Source organism: Vigna unguiculata, chromosome 11 (assembly GCF_037176805.1).
Source record: "Vigna unguiculata cultivar grain cowpea cultivar isolate G323 ecotype 2 chromosome 11, ASM3717680v1, whole genome shotgun sequence".
NCBI lineage: Eukaryota > Viridiplantae > Streptophyta > Magnoliopsida > Fabales > Fabaceae > Vigna > Vigna unguiculata.
Window position 1 is genome coordinate 46,506,440 of NC_140802.1, and position 15,610 is coordinate 46,522,049.

General features: G+C 32.2%; 3 protein-coding genes across 6 annotated transcripts; 2 read left to right on the forward strand and 1 right to left on the reverse strand.

Annotated features, from left to right (window-relative positions):
- Positions 1-2,526: 2,526 nt before the first annotated feature.
- LOC114169587 (LUC7 N terminus domain-containing protein) lies at positions 2,527-6,405 on the reverse strand. Of its 4 annotated transcripts, XR_014986624.1 has the most exons (10): positions 6,217-6,405; positions 5,992-6,120; positions 5,646-5,685; positions 4,988-5,063; positions 4,687-4,887; positions 4,360-4,569; positions 3,875-4,278; positions 3,706-3,768; positions 3,501-3,569; positions 2,527-3,369 (listed from the first exon to the last, which is right to left on the reverse strand). XR_014986624.1 is itself a non-coding variant. In XM_085669402.1 (7 exons), the coding sequence occupies exons 1-7, from the start codon at positions 6,257-6,259 to the stop codon at positions 3,937-3,939; spliced, it is 1,041 nt and encodes a 346-aa protein (XP_085525528.1). In that variant the 5' UTR covers positions 6,260-6,405; the 3' UTR covers positions 3,625-3,936. The 4 variants fall into 4 exon arrangements, 1 of the variants encoding a protein (XP_085525528.1); XR_014986623.1 differs by lacking the exons at positions 2,527-3,369; positions 3,501-3,569 and having other exon boundaries at positions 3,625-3,768; XR_014986622.1 differs by lacking the exons at positions 2,527-3,369; positions 3,501-3,569 and having other exon boundaries at positions 3,625-3,795.
- Positions 6,406-8,604: 2,199 nt separating this feature from the next.
- On the forward strand, positions 8,605-9,489 carry PEX11B (peroxin 11B). Its single transcript, XM_028054171.2, has one exon. The coding sequence runs from the start codon at positions 8,744-8,746 to the stop codon at positions 9,419-9,421; it is 678 nt and encodes a 225-aa protein (XP_027909972.1). The 5' UTR covers positions 8,605-8,743; the 3' UTR covers positions 9,422-9,489.
- A 1,673-nt stretch (positions 9,490-11,162) lies between these two features.
- Positions 11,163-14,032, forward strand: LOC114169648 (cell number regulator 6-like). The gene is made up of 4 exons (XM_028054891.2): positions 11,163-11,457; positions 12,088-12,202; positions 12,656-12,933; positions 13,594-14,032. The coding sequence occupies exons 1-4, from the start codon at positions 11,353-11,355 to the stop codon at positions 13,822-13,824; spliced, it is 729 nt and encodes a 242-aa protein (XP_027910692.1). The 5' UTR covers positions 11,163-11,352; the 3' UTR covers positions 13,825-14,032.
- Positions 14,033-15,610: the final 1,578 nt, after the last annotated feature.

Below are 15,610 nucleotides of genomic sequence, written 5' to 3' on the forward strand. Positions count from 1 at the left end.
ACCACACGTTGTTTGGAGTGGATTCAGCGGGCTGAAAATAAATCTAACATGTGAGATTTTTAAGGCACAAGATTATGTGAAAATTTTATGGTCATTTTTTTGGTTTCACTTTCATCAATTAAATGTTAGCTAATTGATGCTATGTGAAACTATCATTAAAGTTAGTTTTATTTATTAATTATATTTCACATATGTATGCATGTAAGGAACCTTAGAGGCAATTTAAGTTATTTGACAGTTTGTAAAGAAAATATTTTTCTTTTCTTTTGGTGTACATTAAATATTATGGAGGTTGTCAAAAAATATTTGTCAAGAAGATTACACAGTTTTTTTATATAATACAATTTAGTTTTAATATATTTAAGGATAAAAAAAGTTGGCGTTTTTTTTTGGACTGAGGTGTGAATTTATTCTTTTAATTTATACCTCCAGATCCAAGTTTTCATATTCTTATTTGGAATATTCATATACTAATTTACTACTTTTATCCCTCTTAGTTCGAAATTTATTTTTCAAAACGTCATATTCGTCCACAACCAGAGAAATCTCAATATTTGTCCTGTTTTAAAACTCAACGTCACTTTCTATAATGTTTGTACAAAAAACTGAAGATAACTAGAAACTAACATTATGTGAAATAAAGAGTTGATAATTGATACTAAAGGTTTTTAAATTAATTTATAAAAATAAAAATATATGGTAAGATTTGTTAACAGATATAAACTAACAGAAATAAATGTTACTATAATATTTTATATATTTTATTTTTATTGTATCGATGAAATCTATTTTACAATTTTTATCATTATATGTTTCCCTACTGCTTATTCTACTACTCGTTTGAGACTATATCTTAAAAAATGTCTAATAAAAAAATTTGAAATATAATAGAAGTACGTCAATAAATGTAACGGTTAAACAAATAATATGATATAAAATAAACTATCAATTATATATCGAAGTCTACTAGGGAAATAACTACATAAATATTGCAAAAAGAAAAAAAGTTAAAATAAATAAAATAACTTAAAAACATTAGAAAAGTGATTATCATTTATCATTATCGATCTTAGGTAATTAAAAGGTAAATATAAAATTGTAAAATTCTATATTGACGTGAATACACAGTAGAACAAAGAAATATGTAATGAAGTCTTGCATTTTATTAAAAAAATTAAATAATTTAATAAATATTTTAAGGATAAAAAAGAAACATTAAAATTAAAAAATTGTAGTAAGTACTAATTATAAGCCGAAACAGTTTTTTACTTAGTAAGTGACATTAAAAAACTGAAAAGTCAAACTAAACGTACCTACGGACTCTGTACAAAATACATATTTGAGTTTCGTTTTTTTTAGGTTACAAACTGTGATTAATTATATTAAATCCATTGAACTCATTTAACTACAAAATAAAAAATTCACGAATTTTAAATTGAAGTAATGTGATGAAAGACGTGGTCTGTGACAATTAAAAACATACTAGTAAAATGATTGAGTAAAAATTTATTGAGGTCACAATTTCGGAGTAATCACAGTAAAACAATAAAAGGTCAATTCAATCTAAAAGAAGTTAAGGGTGCTTTCTTGTCCAAATATAAATGACTAAAGGATAAGCTTTGGAGAACTAATGGTTGAAAGAGCATATTGTAAGTTGAAACAGTTTCCAAGTATAATCCGAATTTTCATAAGTCGTAAAAAGTGTGCCTTATACTTATTCCAATGAATTCAAGAACAAAGTAAAGCAAAAGTTACTTAGAAATATAATTAAAATGTACCTTTTACTTAATACTCTATTCAATTCTTTATTTATATGAATACATAATTTATCAAAATCAATATTAATAGGTAGGTTAGAATGCAATGAGAAACTTCAAAAAATCAATTATCACAAAACAACATCTACAATTGTATTTATTGGAAAGAATATCCCAATTTTTTTAACCAAAAATCACCACGCTCAACGTTGTTTTTTTCATCTTCAAGATATTTGCTAAAGCATACTGAAGTAAACAGTAACAAATCCGTAAACTATCAATTTAGCTCCAAAATACTACCCACGGTCTTACAAATATTAAAGGTGGTGTTCAATAATCTTCCAAATATTTAAATATCCTTTAAATACGTTATGGGCCAAATAATATAAATATTAATACTTCAAAAGTTACTCAAATAATTTCAGACTTCACTCGAGAAAGTGTAATAATTTAAGGACAAAGTCCATGGTTCAATCAACTCAAAATTAGAACTCAAAGCTGCTTATCGATTTATCATTTTTTGATCCAAATAATCCTGTTAGCTTCTTTATTTGCGAAAACGTAGAAACTTTTGTATTTCTTCTAATTTGGATAACATTCCAAAACTTTAATGGATTATAATTATAAAGTCTACCACCCCCATAGCTAGGGGGGGAAATCTATCTTCATTTCACACTTATGATCTGTTAAATCATTCCATATCTTACACTTGGTATCAAACAAAAAAACAGAAGTCTGTAGAATAACAAAAATGTAAGAGGCTGGGTCATTTGCTCCAAAAATCGCTAATTTTATTTCCTTGAATGTTTACAATCTTTAAGATCGCAAGTTTGAATACTGACTCAAGTTCTAGGTTCATCAAGGATTGGGCTGCTATTTTGAATATAATAAAAAGCATATCCCTTTCTCCACATATAAAAAGAAAAAACAATAATTAGAGCTTAATTTGCATTTTGCCTCGTTTTTTATAACAAGAGGCAAGGGTTGTTTTCCTGCACGTATCTAGCTATCAAAGATCACAAGGAAACATGAGTTCCTGAACACCAAATTAAACGGTCTGACCCACAGATATGAGACAATTTACCTCCAATCACCCAGACAACAATGGAAGGACGTTTGTTCATGAAAGGAGAGATTCTGCATTCCACATCATCGGAAGTTTTTCATGCGAAAAGTAACAAGCAAAGACAACCAAATTCCTGTATATATGACAGTCATTCCATTTTCTATTCGAACACTCTGTAAGTCGCTACTTTTACAGAGGATGATTTGCCATCCTGTAATTACTTACCATTCCAAACCAGTTGCCAAATGGGTAAAAATAAACGTTTACTTATACTGGACTACATGAACTAATAATCTTTTTCGAATCGAAACCCCATATAAAGAACGAGAGCAGGAAACTATGGAATAAAAAATAATTCTCCATTCAGAATATGATGATATCGGATGATATCACACACCAAATATATTATAAATATGCTATGATACCATGGATTTGGGAGATAACTAACAACAGATTCAGTAAGGTTACCTATATCTTCTATACCGGTGCCTTCGGAATGTAGTTCAATGTCAAATTTCATGCCAGAATAAGCAGCATTTTTTAAACCTGTGTTGGTTTATATCAACTTAAGAAACAACGGTGATGAAACAGAAAAAGGAAAGGGGAAAGAAAACAAACATTTCTACGCTGAACAAATATCAATATATTTGTCGCAAGGTATAAGATTCACAAGTTACCTCAATACAAGAGAAAACCATCCCCCTCGGCAGCAATGACATTCATTCATGAAATTTTGTGTCTGACATCTTAAATCAATCAATTGATTCCCAGAAATGAGAAAAGAAAGACTACACACAATGCTTCAGAGATGAATCATCATAAATAACTTAAATCAAGGTGCAAAACAAATTGTAAGAGAAGTTACAACAGTGAAATACCTACCTCAACCCTTTTCTCCATTAATAATATTTGATGAAACGGAGATTCTACACTCTCAACAAAGCTCTGAGATGGGAAAAGTGTAAATTCACCCTTGATGATGACAAAAAAAAAAAATACTCAAGACTCCAAAAGCACATATTCATGTAAGTCTTGGGATATTAAAGACTACCTCTTTTAAATTCAAATTCTGATATCTATCAAGAAATTCCTCTAATTTGAGCAAATTGGACTTCAAGAAGATCTTCTGTAGCTATGCTTAACAGGAGAACGTGATCTGCTCCTATCACGGTACCTGTCTCTACCTCCATTTCGTCCATTCCTCAACCTATAATCTACTCCCCTTCCCCCGTCTCGGTAGCCTCTAACATCATGCTCCCTAGACCTTTCACGCTCCGAGTCTCTGTCCCTATATCTGTCCCGCTCCCTATTATGGTCTTTATCACGATGTCTATCCCTATCACTTGAATCACTTCGTCTCCTCCTCTCATGCTCCTTCTCCCTTTGTTTCCTCCGCTCTTCGGCCTCTTTTTCCCTGGCTAACTTTTCCTCGTCATTAGCTTTCTCCTTTGCGGCCTGAAAACAATACCAACATATATAAAGAAACATTTAATAATTGTTTTAGTGTTCAAATTAGTTCAAGACAACCAAACTCACCTTATACTCAGTTATGAAGTCACGAACCATGCCATAACCAACATGCTGCTTCCCTGTGACGTGTGACTGTGTCCTTTCTGCAGCATCATTTGCCACAAGAAAAGAACCACAAATTTCACATAGTGCCATCTTCTTCTCCTGACCAAGCATCAACACCTTATCATTTTGAGGTTGTGATAAAGCTGTCTTCTCAGCATTAAGTGTCTCCACCTGTAAAAGAGTAAGTCCCACCCAAAACGCCAAAGGTGCTTCAGATATGCCAGTGGTAAATCATTATAAGTTCAACTTGCATGCAAAGGAAAAAAGGTATTGCATATTGTTCAGCACCTTCCTCATAAGAGCTTCAGCTTCATCAACTTTCCCAGCTTCGCCAAGAGATTCAACTTGTTCAAGAAGGTTCTTTATTTTCTCCTCCACAACAGATAACTGCTCAGATTTTTCAGCTGTCAGAGGTGGGGGTGGTGCTGGCTCCACCTCTTGAGCAAGGCGCTCTCGTCCCCGTCTTACTCTTCTATCTAAGTCCATCACCTGTGATTATTGCAGAAAATATGAGGAATGGTTCATCAAGATACAAACAAGAGTAAATTTCTGAGTTTTGGGAGGGAAGGACAGCAGGTAGGTAACCTACCAATTTCTCACAAAATTGAGCAAGTTCGGCTTCAAATTTGGGTACATATGCATCATGTCTTGGAGACTTCTCAAAACTGAAGTCAGCAATAGAGTAAAGTTCATTAAATCTAAAACTATAATATATTATGTAATAACCTAAACAATGCACTGAGACTTGTGCTTTCATTTATCAGCATCTTATCATCAAATGCACACATGACAAATTAAAATCAGCAAAGGAGAGTAAACTTGAAACAGAAGCAACTTCAGTAAGATCCGTGTTGAACAACACGACACACAATAACACCAATTGAAGCAGAAATCGTAAAGCCTACATTGAATATGATAATATAAACTGAAACAGATTTTTATAGTACTAGGGTCCACTTTTAAACGAAATTTTACCAGCAGCACGATACTAAACAAACTTCAACACATCACTATAATATTAACAGCAGCGAAATTTTCGTGGTAGAGCCACAACAGAAACCACTACCTAAAATTAGAAATGATAGACAATTACAACTTCATACAGGCAAGTCTAAAAATTAGAAAATGTAACAGTTTTTGCACTGATTTGTTCCCAAATATCTGCAGCAAGACCAAAGAAGTTCTATACAGCTCATCAATATAGACCACAAAACCTAAATTACATAAAAACAAATTTATTTGTTCACCTTTCTTTCAATTTTGGGTCGTGAATTCTTGGGCAAGCACCTGAATCAAAATTAAACGCAAATTAAGTAGAAGGAAGAATAATGAAATCCAACCGCAGCCATCACAATAAAGAAGATCCCCATCAAGTTGACGAGGGAATTCAATTCAATAGGCATATTTCTTTACTTAAGAATTCATCAACTATTCTCAGTCAAAGCTCAATAATCTTATCTTCTTCTAAAAAGCACTCTAAAACGAATCAGTCGCAACAATCTAATAGATGAAGTAACAGTGTAGTTGAATTGACATCGAGAAACGACAGAGAATCGAAATTGAATTAGCCGTGATAGAATTGATTAAACGCACCGAGATCACTGCGCGTGTTGACGAAGAGATCGTGAGGGCAAAAGCGCACCATGTAGAATCCACACACTTCCTTGTCGTCCCAAGTAACTTCCTTGTACCCCTTTCTCTCTTCCTCCGTCAAGTTGCGCGCTAAGAAATTCACCACAGTAACAACAAAACAGAACAACTTAATCAATTTTAGAGTATTGGGATTCGTGATTTACAATGCGATAAACAGAAACGTACCTGCACCCATGAGTTCGTCGAGCAAAGCTCTCTGCGCGTCCATGATGAATTGAAGAGAAGATGTAACCCTAATTCGAAAAATTTGTTCTCGAAATTGGAATGGGGAGGGAAGTGTTAAGAAGAAAGGATTGCGAATTTCGTTTATAGGGTAGGGTTTGTGGGTGCCGTGAACACTAGTTAAATGGACAGTTACCACTTTCCTTCATCTTTTTCTTTTTACCTTTTTTTTTTTCTAATTTTCTACTCATGAAAATTTAAATATTTACTACAAAATTCAATAATAACAAATTATAGTAATTTTATATGAGTGCCAATACAGAATATTTTCATAAAATTATTAGTAGAAAATATCTATAATGATTAAAAGATTAAGTAAAAACTTGATTATAATATACATTTTCTAAAATATAACATTTTTTAATTTAAATTTCGAAAACTCAATAGATGAAATTTTTTAATATTGGAAAGGATAATTTTTTAAAATTTAAATGAATATTATAAATTTAGAAGATTTAAAAGAATCTTATGAAATTATAGTAATTTTTTATGAGTACCAATACATCATATTTCCATAAAATTAATAGTAAACATTACGTGTAACGGTTAAAAGATTAAGTAAAAACTTGATATAATATACATTTTCTAAGAGAATTTTGGAATATGTTTTTATATGATATAATGTCAAATTTCATTTATAAATATGTTTTTGTCTCTTGAATTTTAGAATTAGTCGATTTTGAAAATTTGGACTAATTTAGTCATTTATATTTTTAAATATGTGAATTTAGTTCTTTTAATCAAATTTTGTTAAATTTATTCAACATTTCCGACATTTTTTTCATATAGTATTTAGCTTAATACTTAAACAAAAATGTGTCAAATAATATAAAAAACTTAAATATAATCCTGAAATGCATACAAAACATTAAATAAACTTTAACAAAATTAGATTAAAAGGATTAAATCTACATATTTTGAAAGATGAAAAATTAAATTGATTTAAAATTTCAAAACGGACTAATTTCAAAATTAACTGAAAGGACAAAAACATATTTAACTCAATAAATAATTTTTTTTATGGTTTATTCAGTGTAACAGTGCATTTAGTAATTGCCAAGGATTATGTTGACTTATTTCGATTTCGTTAAAAAAATATTTTTAGAAGATAAAGTACAATATCATTTATTAATTATATATATATATATATATAATTGTTATTATTAAAATAAAAAATTAATTATTGTAATTATTATTAAACTTACGATGTTATTAAATTTATAAAAAGATATATTCTTAAAAAATAATTACATACAAAATAGATACAAAATTAAAGGATAAAATGATTAATAAAATAAATTATATTAATAAAAATAAAATCTGAAATGTGTATAAAATACAATCTTTTTCTTATAGATGTATATAGGTTTCGGGTTTATTATACCTTTTTGTCAAAAGAAAAAAAAATGTTTCTTCATTATAAACCAGTCAAATTATTTATTAGCAATATTAGGTAATCCACATCTTGCTTAATAGGGAAATTATCTACATTTAAGTATTCATTAATTTGAACTGTTAAAAAAAGTTTGAATGATATATTTCCATATGTACATTTTAAATTAAATTTTATCAAAATGAAATATGACTTATCAAAATTTATTGAGGTAAAGTATGAGTCATTTAATTTGTTTCATATAGATTTTTATTTACTATAGTTGAAAATATTCACATAATCTTTCTTTTTCTTTCTCTGGTTGCACAAAATAGATATGAAACAGAAAGACCAATACATATCAATACAAAAATAAGGTTACCAAATTAATCTCTTTTCAAAATTTTATATTAATCTAGTCTTTCATATTTAGAAATACGTGAATTTAGTTATTCTTATTCAATTTTGTTAAGTTTATTTGACATTTTAAACGCATTTTATGATAATATTTGAGTTAATATTAAAGCTGGAATGTGTCAAACGATATAAACAATTCAAATACTATAATGAAATACGCTTGAAACGTGAGATAAACTTAATAAAATTTGGTTAAAAGAACTAAATTAACATATTTCTCAAGATAAAGGACTAGATCGATAAGAGTTTTGAAAAAAATGACTAATTCCAAATTAATTTCACTGAAACTAAAGATAAAAAATATATTTAACCCGTTACAAAAATATAAGTATTAATAAATACATTTATTATAATTGAAACGGAGAAAATAGTTAAATTGAGAACAAATTAAAAATAAGGGATAAATATTTTCTTAAGATGAGATCAGAGAACAATAGAAGCATGTACACGTAGCCATAAATAAGCAGAAGAATAAGAACAAAAAAAGTGTCTTAATAAATGCTCACAAAATTCCAACGACACCAAAAAAAATGAATGGTGGCACGAAGTAAAACAAAGTGTAACCACAAGCGTCTCTTATCCAAAAACCAGCTTCATCTGTGACTAAAGTTAACATTTTCTGCACAACCAAACACAAACTTCTCTCCCTCTGTTTCATGAACACTGAGCCACATCGCCACCATGAATGACTCGGTGGACAAACTCGTTATCTTCCTAGCGAAGAGAGATGGCATTGACAAGCTGGTGAAGACGTTCCAGTACGTGTCGAAGCTCGTGAACTGGCACGTGGAAGCCACGAGCCCTGACATTTCGAAGAGGTTCAAGCAATGGGAAGTGGCGTCAGGACTCAGCAGAAAAGCCTTCAGAACCGGAAGGTTTCTCACCGGCTTCAACGTTCTCCGCAGAAACCCTGGTTCCACCGTTTCGCTGAGGTTGCTCGCGGTGCTTGCGAATGCGGGAGAGATGGTGTATTTCTTCTTCGACCACTTTCTTTGGCTGGCGAGAATTGGGACCATCGATGCAAACCTGGCTAAGAGGATGAGCTTCATATCAGCGTTTGGTGAGTCTGTGGGGTATGTTTTCTTCATCATATCTGATTTCATTATGCTGAGAAAAGGGGTGAAGGCAGAGAGAACGTTGAGAAGCAGCAAGGAGAAATCAGTGGAAGAAGAGAAAAAGATTAACGAGATCAGAATCGATCGAATCATGAGGCTTATGGCTGTGGCTGCTAATGTTGCGGATTTGTTTATAGCTGTAGCAGAGATTGAACCGAACCCCTTCTGCAACCACACTGTTACTCTTGGCATTAGTGGCTTGGTTTCTGCTTGGGCTGGTTGGTATAGAAACTGGCCTTCGTAAACATGTTTCAGTTCATTCCAATAGCATGCTGTAATTTTTTACGTCTAAATAAATACTTTGATTAATTACATGCTTTTTCTTATCATCATCATCTTCAAGTTCAATTGTAAAAGTCTGGCCTAAAAACAGTGTTTCTGTGTGGTGGTGGATAGAATCACGAGGCACAGATTATGTACTCACATATCAGCTTGAGTTCGCGATAACGATAACACAATACTGCCACTCACTAGTAGTATTAACTTGGTAAATTATTGAAAATCCATTTCTAAACAAAAAAAAAATCTGAAAATTAATTACTGATGATTTTTGAGTTGGATCATAGAGTTTGGGAATAAAAGAAGAAGCAAAAAAGAAACTTGTACTTTATGGCTAATGGAGATCCTTGGACAGACAATCCGTCAGGCGGTTTAAGGATAAGCGTCGAAGATCATCCGTTATAGGTGGATAATCCCTTGGATTGTTGATGTTGCAATATCTCCATAGTGATTTGAGGGAGCTTACGACCGAACTGCCACGTCGTTCATTCCGGTGAAATTTTGTCGTCATAATACAATTATGGGGACCTCTGCCAAGACGCACAACCCCGATCGGGCGGCTGCACAAAAAAACTAAGTCACTAAGTTAAAAATAAATTACAATAACAAGTCAATAATCAAGTTTAGAAAACAATTAAGCCATGATTAAGAAAACCCTAATCATGGACTAATGTCAAAAACGATAAATAAGAGCTCAAATTAAGTTGGTAGAAACTTTTGTTTCACATTTATTATAATATTAATTGCACTTACTCATAAAAATTTTAACTAACTTAAACATTTGAGCTTTATAAATAGGTATTCTGAGCGTCTAACAACCGAGTGTGTGAAAACTAAAAGAAATAGACCAACAAAAAGAGAGAGATCGAAAGATAAAAAAGTTATACAAAAATAATTTAAAAACAAATTGAGTGTTAAAAATAAGTGCTTTATTCTTATACCCGAAACAAAACTAAAACCAGAAGTCTCTTCTCTTCGATCTCGACTTAGCAACTCTTTCATTGCTGCTAATGTGACAGAGTATATGTCACAAAATTGCAGTTGAATCTGCGACATGTAATAGAACATCTTGATTTAATTTTATCAATGTTAATGTCATGCATTTATAGTTCTGATTAATTTATATAGTTAATTGTGACGAAGGACCAGTTTAAAGAGAAATTAATAAAACTGGTTTACGTGAAAATTGACAGTCACATAATATTTATTGTATTTAATAAATTATAAAGATTCAACTGTCAGCTGTTAATGTGATTTACGATGTACGAAAGGCGTATTCTAAATAACTTAAGTCAAATATAACTCATCTATATAAAAAAAAATAGAAAACCTTATTTTAGGACTGTTTTAGATTTTTTTTTTCATTAAAAATGACTTCCTGTAAAAAATATGTATTTAAAAAAATATTTTTAATAGACTAAAAATTAAAATTTGTCTTTATTTTTGAAATATTTTGATTTTAAAATTTAGGAATAAATGATATAAATGTTTAAATCGTCGATTTTCGTGAATTTATGGAAAGAGAACAAATTTCATTGCACGTAGATTTAGGAAATAAATATATACCTAACCAAAAATATAAATAGATCGGCTATTTTAAATTTTTCTGAAAAACATAATAAAATTATTTCAATATTTATCGACATATTTCTTTTTTTTTTTAAAGAAAAAAGAAATTTACCGGCGATAAAAGAAAGGCATGACAGAGGAAGGTTGACTAGAGTGAGCAGCGTTCCAACGCTGTTTCCTTTCTTTTCTTCTTCCAAGTCCTAGACGAGATCTAGAACCTCGTTGTTGTGTTGCTCCGAAATTCTTCAGATCTTGTCCGTTTTCTGGCTCTGCTATATCGGCGTCTAAACTGCGTCGTTTGGCGGTGATAATCGTGGAATTGGGGAAATGGAAGAACGGAAGCAATCTCGTTATGTGAAATTGACCAAAGATCAGACACCTCTCGAAGAAATTACCCCTGGCGAACTCAATCAGCCAATTCAGGTTCCTCAGGTAACGCTTCCACTTATTCTCTCAATTAATCCTTTTATTCCCAAATTTGCATGTGTAACGATTACGGGGAAACCGTGTTCAAGGGTTCTTCACTGGTTCTGTTCCATTCTACTGCAAGTGAAGAAATCACGAAGGGGATAAATGCTCTGTTTTGTTAATTAGTTTGCAATTGCAGTCATGCATGCACTCTCTGTCAAATGCCCTTCACTTCCTTTTGTTTTAGGCCTCATTCGTTAAACCTTCACTCCTTTCTTTTTAATTTGTCCGGTGTTTTACATTGTACGCTCTGAATTCCTTTGCTAGGGTGGAATTGAATCTGGGAACCGCAAACGTGGATCAACCCCACAATTAAATCATTGAAACTCCAATTAAATTGTATACCTGTGTTTAGCGAGATATTGGATCGTTTTAGAATAGTTTAATACTTAACATTCTTACTTTGCACCATATGATAACTTCGTGCAGATTGTAATTTTTGTTGATTTGACTGTTTAGTTATAGTGTAAATCTTATAAAGTTAGGCGTTGATAGAACGATTTATTTTGATATATTTAAAATGTATCATCGTGTTAATCTTAATTTATGATGAATTTCTAAATCATTTTAGATTGATCTGTGTATGAATTTCAGTTGGATGTTCGCAAGTGCCCTGAATGTAGACAGCCGCTACCTGAAAGTTATGCACCTCCTGCAGATGAACCTTGGATGACTGGGATCTTTGGATGTGCTGAAGACAGAGAAAGCTGTAAGTTAATGCATGACGAAGCTCTCAAATTGTACTAGTATTGGGATGGTAGCTATGATGTATTCTAGATTAGTCAACTGAGGATTTTGGAGTGGTCATCGTGTCATGTGAATAGCCTCCATGCGTTTTCCTTTTTTCTTTTGCCAACATAAATGTTTCTAATTCATGCGATTTAAACTTAACTATATAAGGCTAGAATGCAGATCCTTGAATTCATTTAATGCTAACTAGTTGTCTTGCCTGATACTAAAATCAAGAGTGAGCATCAGTATCACATAATTTTTTATAGACTTCCTTTGACCAAGTTGTTCTCTTTCAATCAAAGTATCTTCAATATATGTATGGTTGGGCTATGCTTTAAACTTCAATGTGAAGGAGTTTGCATGTTGCTGATATTTAACATACTATAGTGGAAAGCTGCTACCTTTTACATGTTTTTGGTCTTCATTACAGGCTTGACTGGACTGTTTTGTCCTTGTGTATTATTTGGGCGCAATGTAGAAAGATTGAAGGAAGACACTCCTTGGACTGGGCCGTGCATTTGTCATGCCATTTTTATTGAAGGTGGCATTTCTCTGGCAATAGCAACTGCAGCTGCAACTTCCTTCTTTCCTGCTGTTGACCCAGGGACTGTATGTCTCATTGTTGAGGGTTTATTTTTTACATGGTGGATGTGTGGCATTCACACTGGTCAAGTGCGGCAATCCTTACAGAAGAAATATCACTTGAAGGTATATATATATCTTGAAAATATCTTTTCATCAGGACAAATGGTCGAGTTAAATATGGAATGGTCTATATCTGATATCCCTCTACTAGTTATTAGATTTGCTTCAGATTTGTAACGTAGAATCAGGGCGGGTAAAAATCATGTCCTTGAGGAGTTTATTCTGTTTCAAAACCTGCTTTTAATATCTTTTTGAACTATATGCTGACAAGGCAATTTTTATGGAAGTGGATGCATATTTTGAACTACACCATGTGGACCTGCTATCTCCAATAGAAGTAGCTAACCATGAAATCTTGAAAAACTTGTAGAATACGGGACACGTGATCTCTTCCCTATTTGATGTAACTGGTAGAACTGCTCTTCCTTGTTTTTCAATGATGGTATTTGTCATTCGGGACAATTTCTTTAGACATTTTGCGTCGGTTACGAGAACAGCGCCATGCTAACTTGGGGGTAGGAACCTCGACCTTAGGCAAGCACCACAAGATCAAAAGCCTAATGGCTGTGATCGGCACAGTGGAAGATTTCAGATGGTCAAATTCAGTCCATATAGCATTTGTTGTGTTTCTTAGAAACTCAATAGTGGCGCATACATGATTTAGTTGATTCTTTCCTGTGTTTTTTCCTTTGATTTTTAATTTTATATGTTTTATGATTGCAGAATTCACCGTGTAATGCATGTTGTGTGCATTGCTGCCTCCACTGGTGTGCCTTGTGTCAAGAACACAGGGAGATGAATGGAAGGCTCTCAGACAACATGTTTTCAGAAATGACCGTTGTAAACCCTCCTCCCGTTCAAGTGATGACGAGATCTACAGATGAGAAGGAAACTGCTGAAACATCTTCACCCAACAACAGCGACCACACTGATTTGGAGATACAGGCTGTATAAGGCATAGCATTGTTAATATCATGAGGTTGAGGATACCATGCGTTCTTAATAGAGATTTTTTTTTTTCTTTTGACCTTTTACTGGAGTTCTTTCTTCCTGCTTCATTGGACGATTCACATGTAGGTTTATCACATAAACACAACTTTTTTCGGCTTTATACAGCCTAATTATACCGAATCCTTAGTTATAGATTTCTTTTCCAGCCTAATTATACTGCCAGTGTCTTTCTTTTTACCTTTTTTTTTTCGGTTTATTTTTCGTATTTATTTCTTACAGTCAAGATGTTAAGGGCTGAATTATTTTTTAAAAGAATCAGCTTCTAATCGATCATTCTGGTGGAGTACTAAAATATAGCTTATATGTTGAATTTATTTATGAACAGAAACCGGGAATTGGTTCCAAGAACACTGAAACCTGCCAATAAACATCATGTTTGCATGTGACTCATCCAATGTATCGGATGTATGATAAAACAAAAACTAAACATAAAAAATTCTTTAAAGTATTAGTAATATGAATTAAACATTTTGCAATTATGTTTCATTTATTTAAAATTTAATATTTAATATACATAAAATCATAAAAAATGTTTGATGAAATAACCATTAGGACCAGTTCATCGGGTAGTTGCGACTTATAATCCTCACTGGTTATTAAATATTCTAAAACATAATTATGTGATCAGGGCGGCGGTGAAAGATTATTAAGCGTAACCATTAAACGTAACCACTGATTGTAATTAATATTATCCTTGTCTTCTGTTCTGTGTCGTGTTTATCCATATCCCATTTTTATTACGCATCATCTTGAAGTTTACCAGAAATAATCCAAGAGATAATAAACAAATATAGGTACTCATCTTAGCAAAATGGTTGAAGTCGTATTAAGATTCTGGTCGCCATTTATTTATAAACAAGATAAAAAGATTACAAGCAACTCATGAATAAATAAAAAGAAAACAAAAATATGGTGGTCATTATCCACAGCTAAAGGAATTTGTGTGGGCGTTGACTGTGCCAACAGGGATCACAGTAAGGGGCTTGGCAAATCCAATCATTCTTCTTCTTTCCCCGTTTCGTGAGAAAATTGATAGAGGAAGAAGCTATGGGAGACGACGACGTATTCTACGGCAACGATGACCACAGAGAAATGAACGATGATGGCATGTATAAAGAGGATGTGATTGAATCGATGAGAAAAGAACTCGAGTCCAAAGACCTGAAGCGCAGAAGGAAAAACCGCTGCTACTCCTTCTTCCTTTCATGCTTAGAGTTCTTCACACTCCTCCGTGGCTTCATCAACTTCTGACATTCATTCTTCACTTCCCTTCATCCACTGTAAATACTTTCTGCTTTTCATTTTCTTACTTTCCATTCGCAATCTTTAGATCATACACTGTAAATTACTTAGTTAGGTTTGGATTCTGTTTTTCTGTTTTCTTCTCTGTTCATCAATTCCTCTGCCTCGCAACCTAAATCCATCCTTTTGTACTATTTCTCGTTTGATCTAGCCGCAATAATTATAGGAATTACTCATTATCATTGTTTAATTATGAACATGAATGATTATTAGATTATTAATCTTCTACCTGTTTAAAAGATATTACTAGATCACACTATTCATAATAACTAATTTTGACCATACCTGGTGAAATGTGTAGATTTCAATAATTATTATACTAAAATAAATAATAATTAAATATTTTTGTAAATATATACATTATTATTACCCGTACATGTTACACGCATGATAAAATCTAAAAACTAAGATACTATTATCTTTTTTA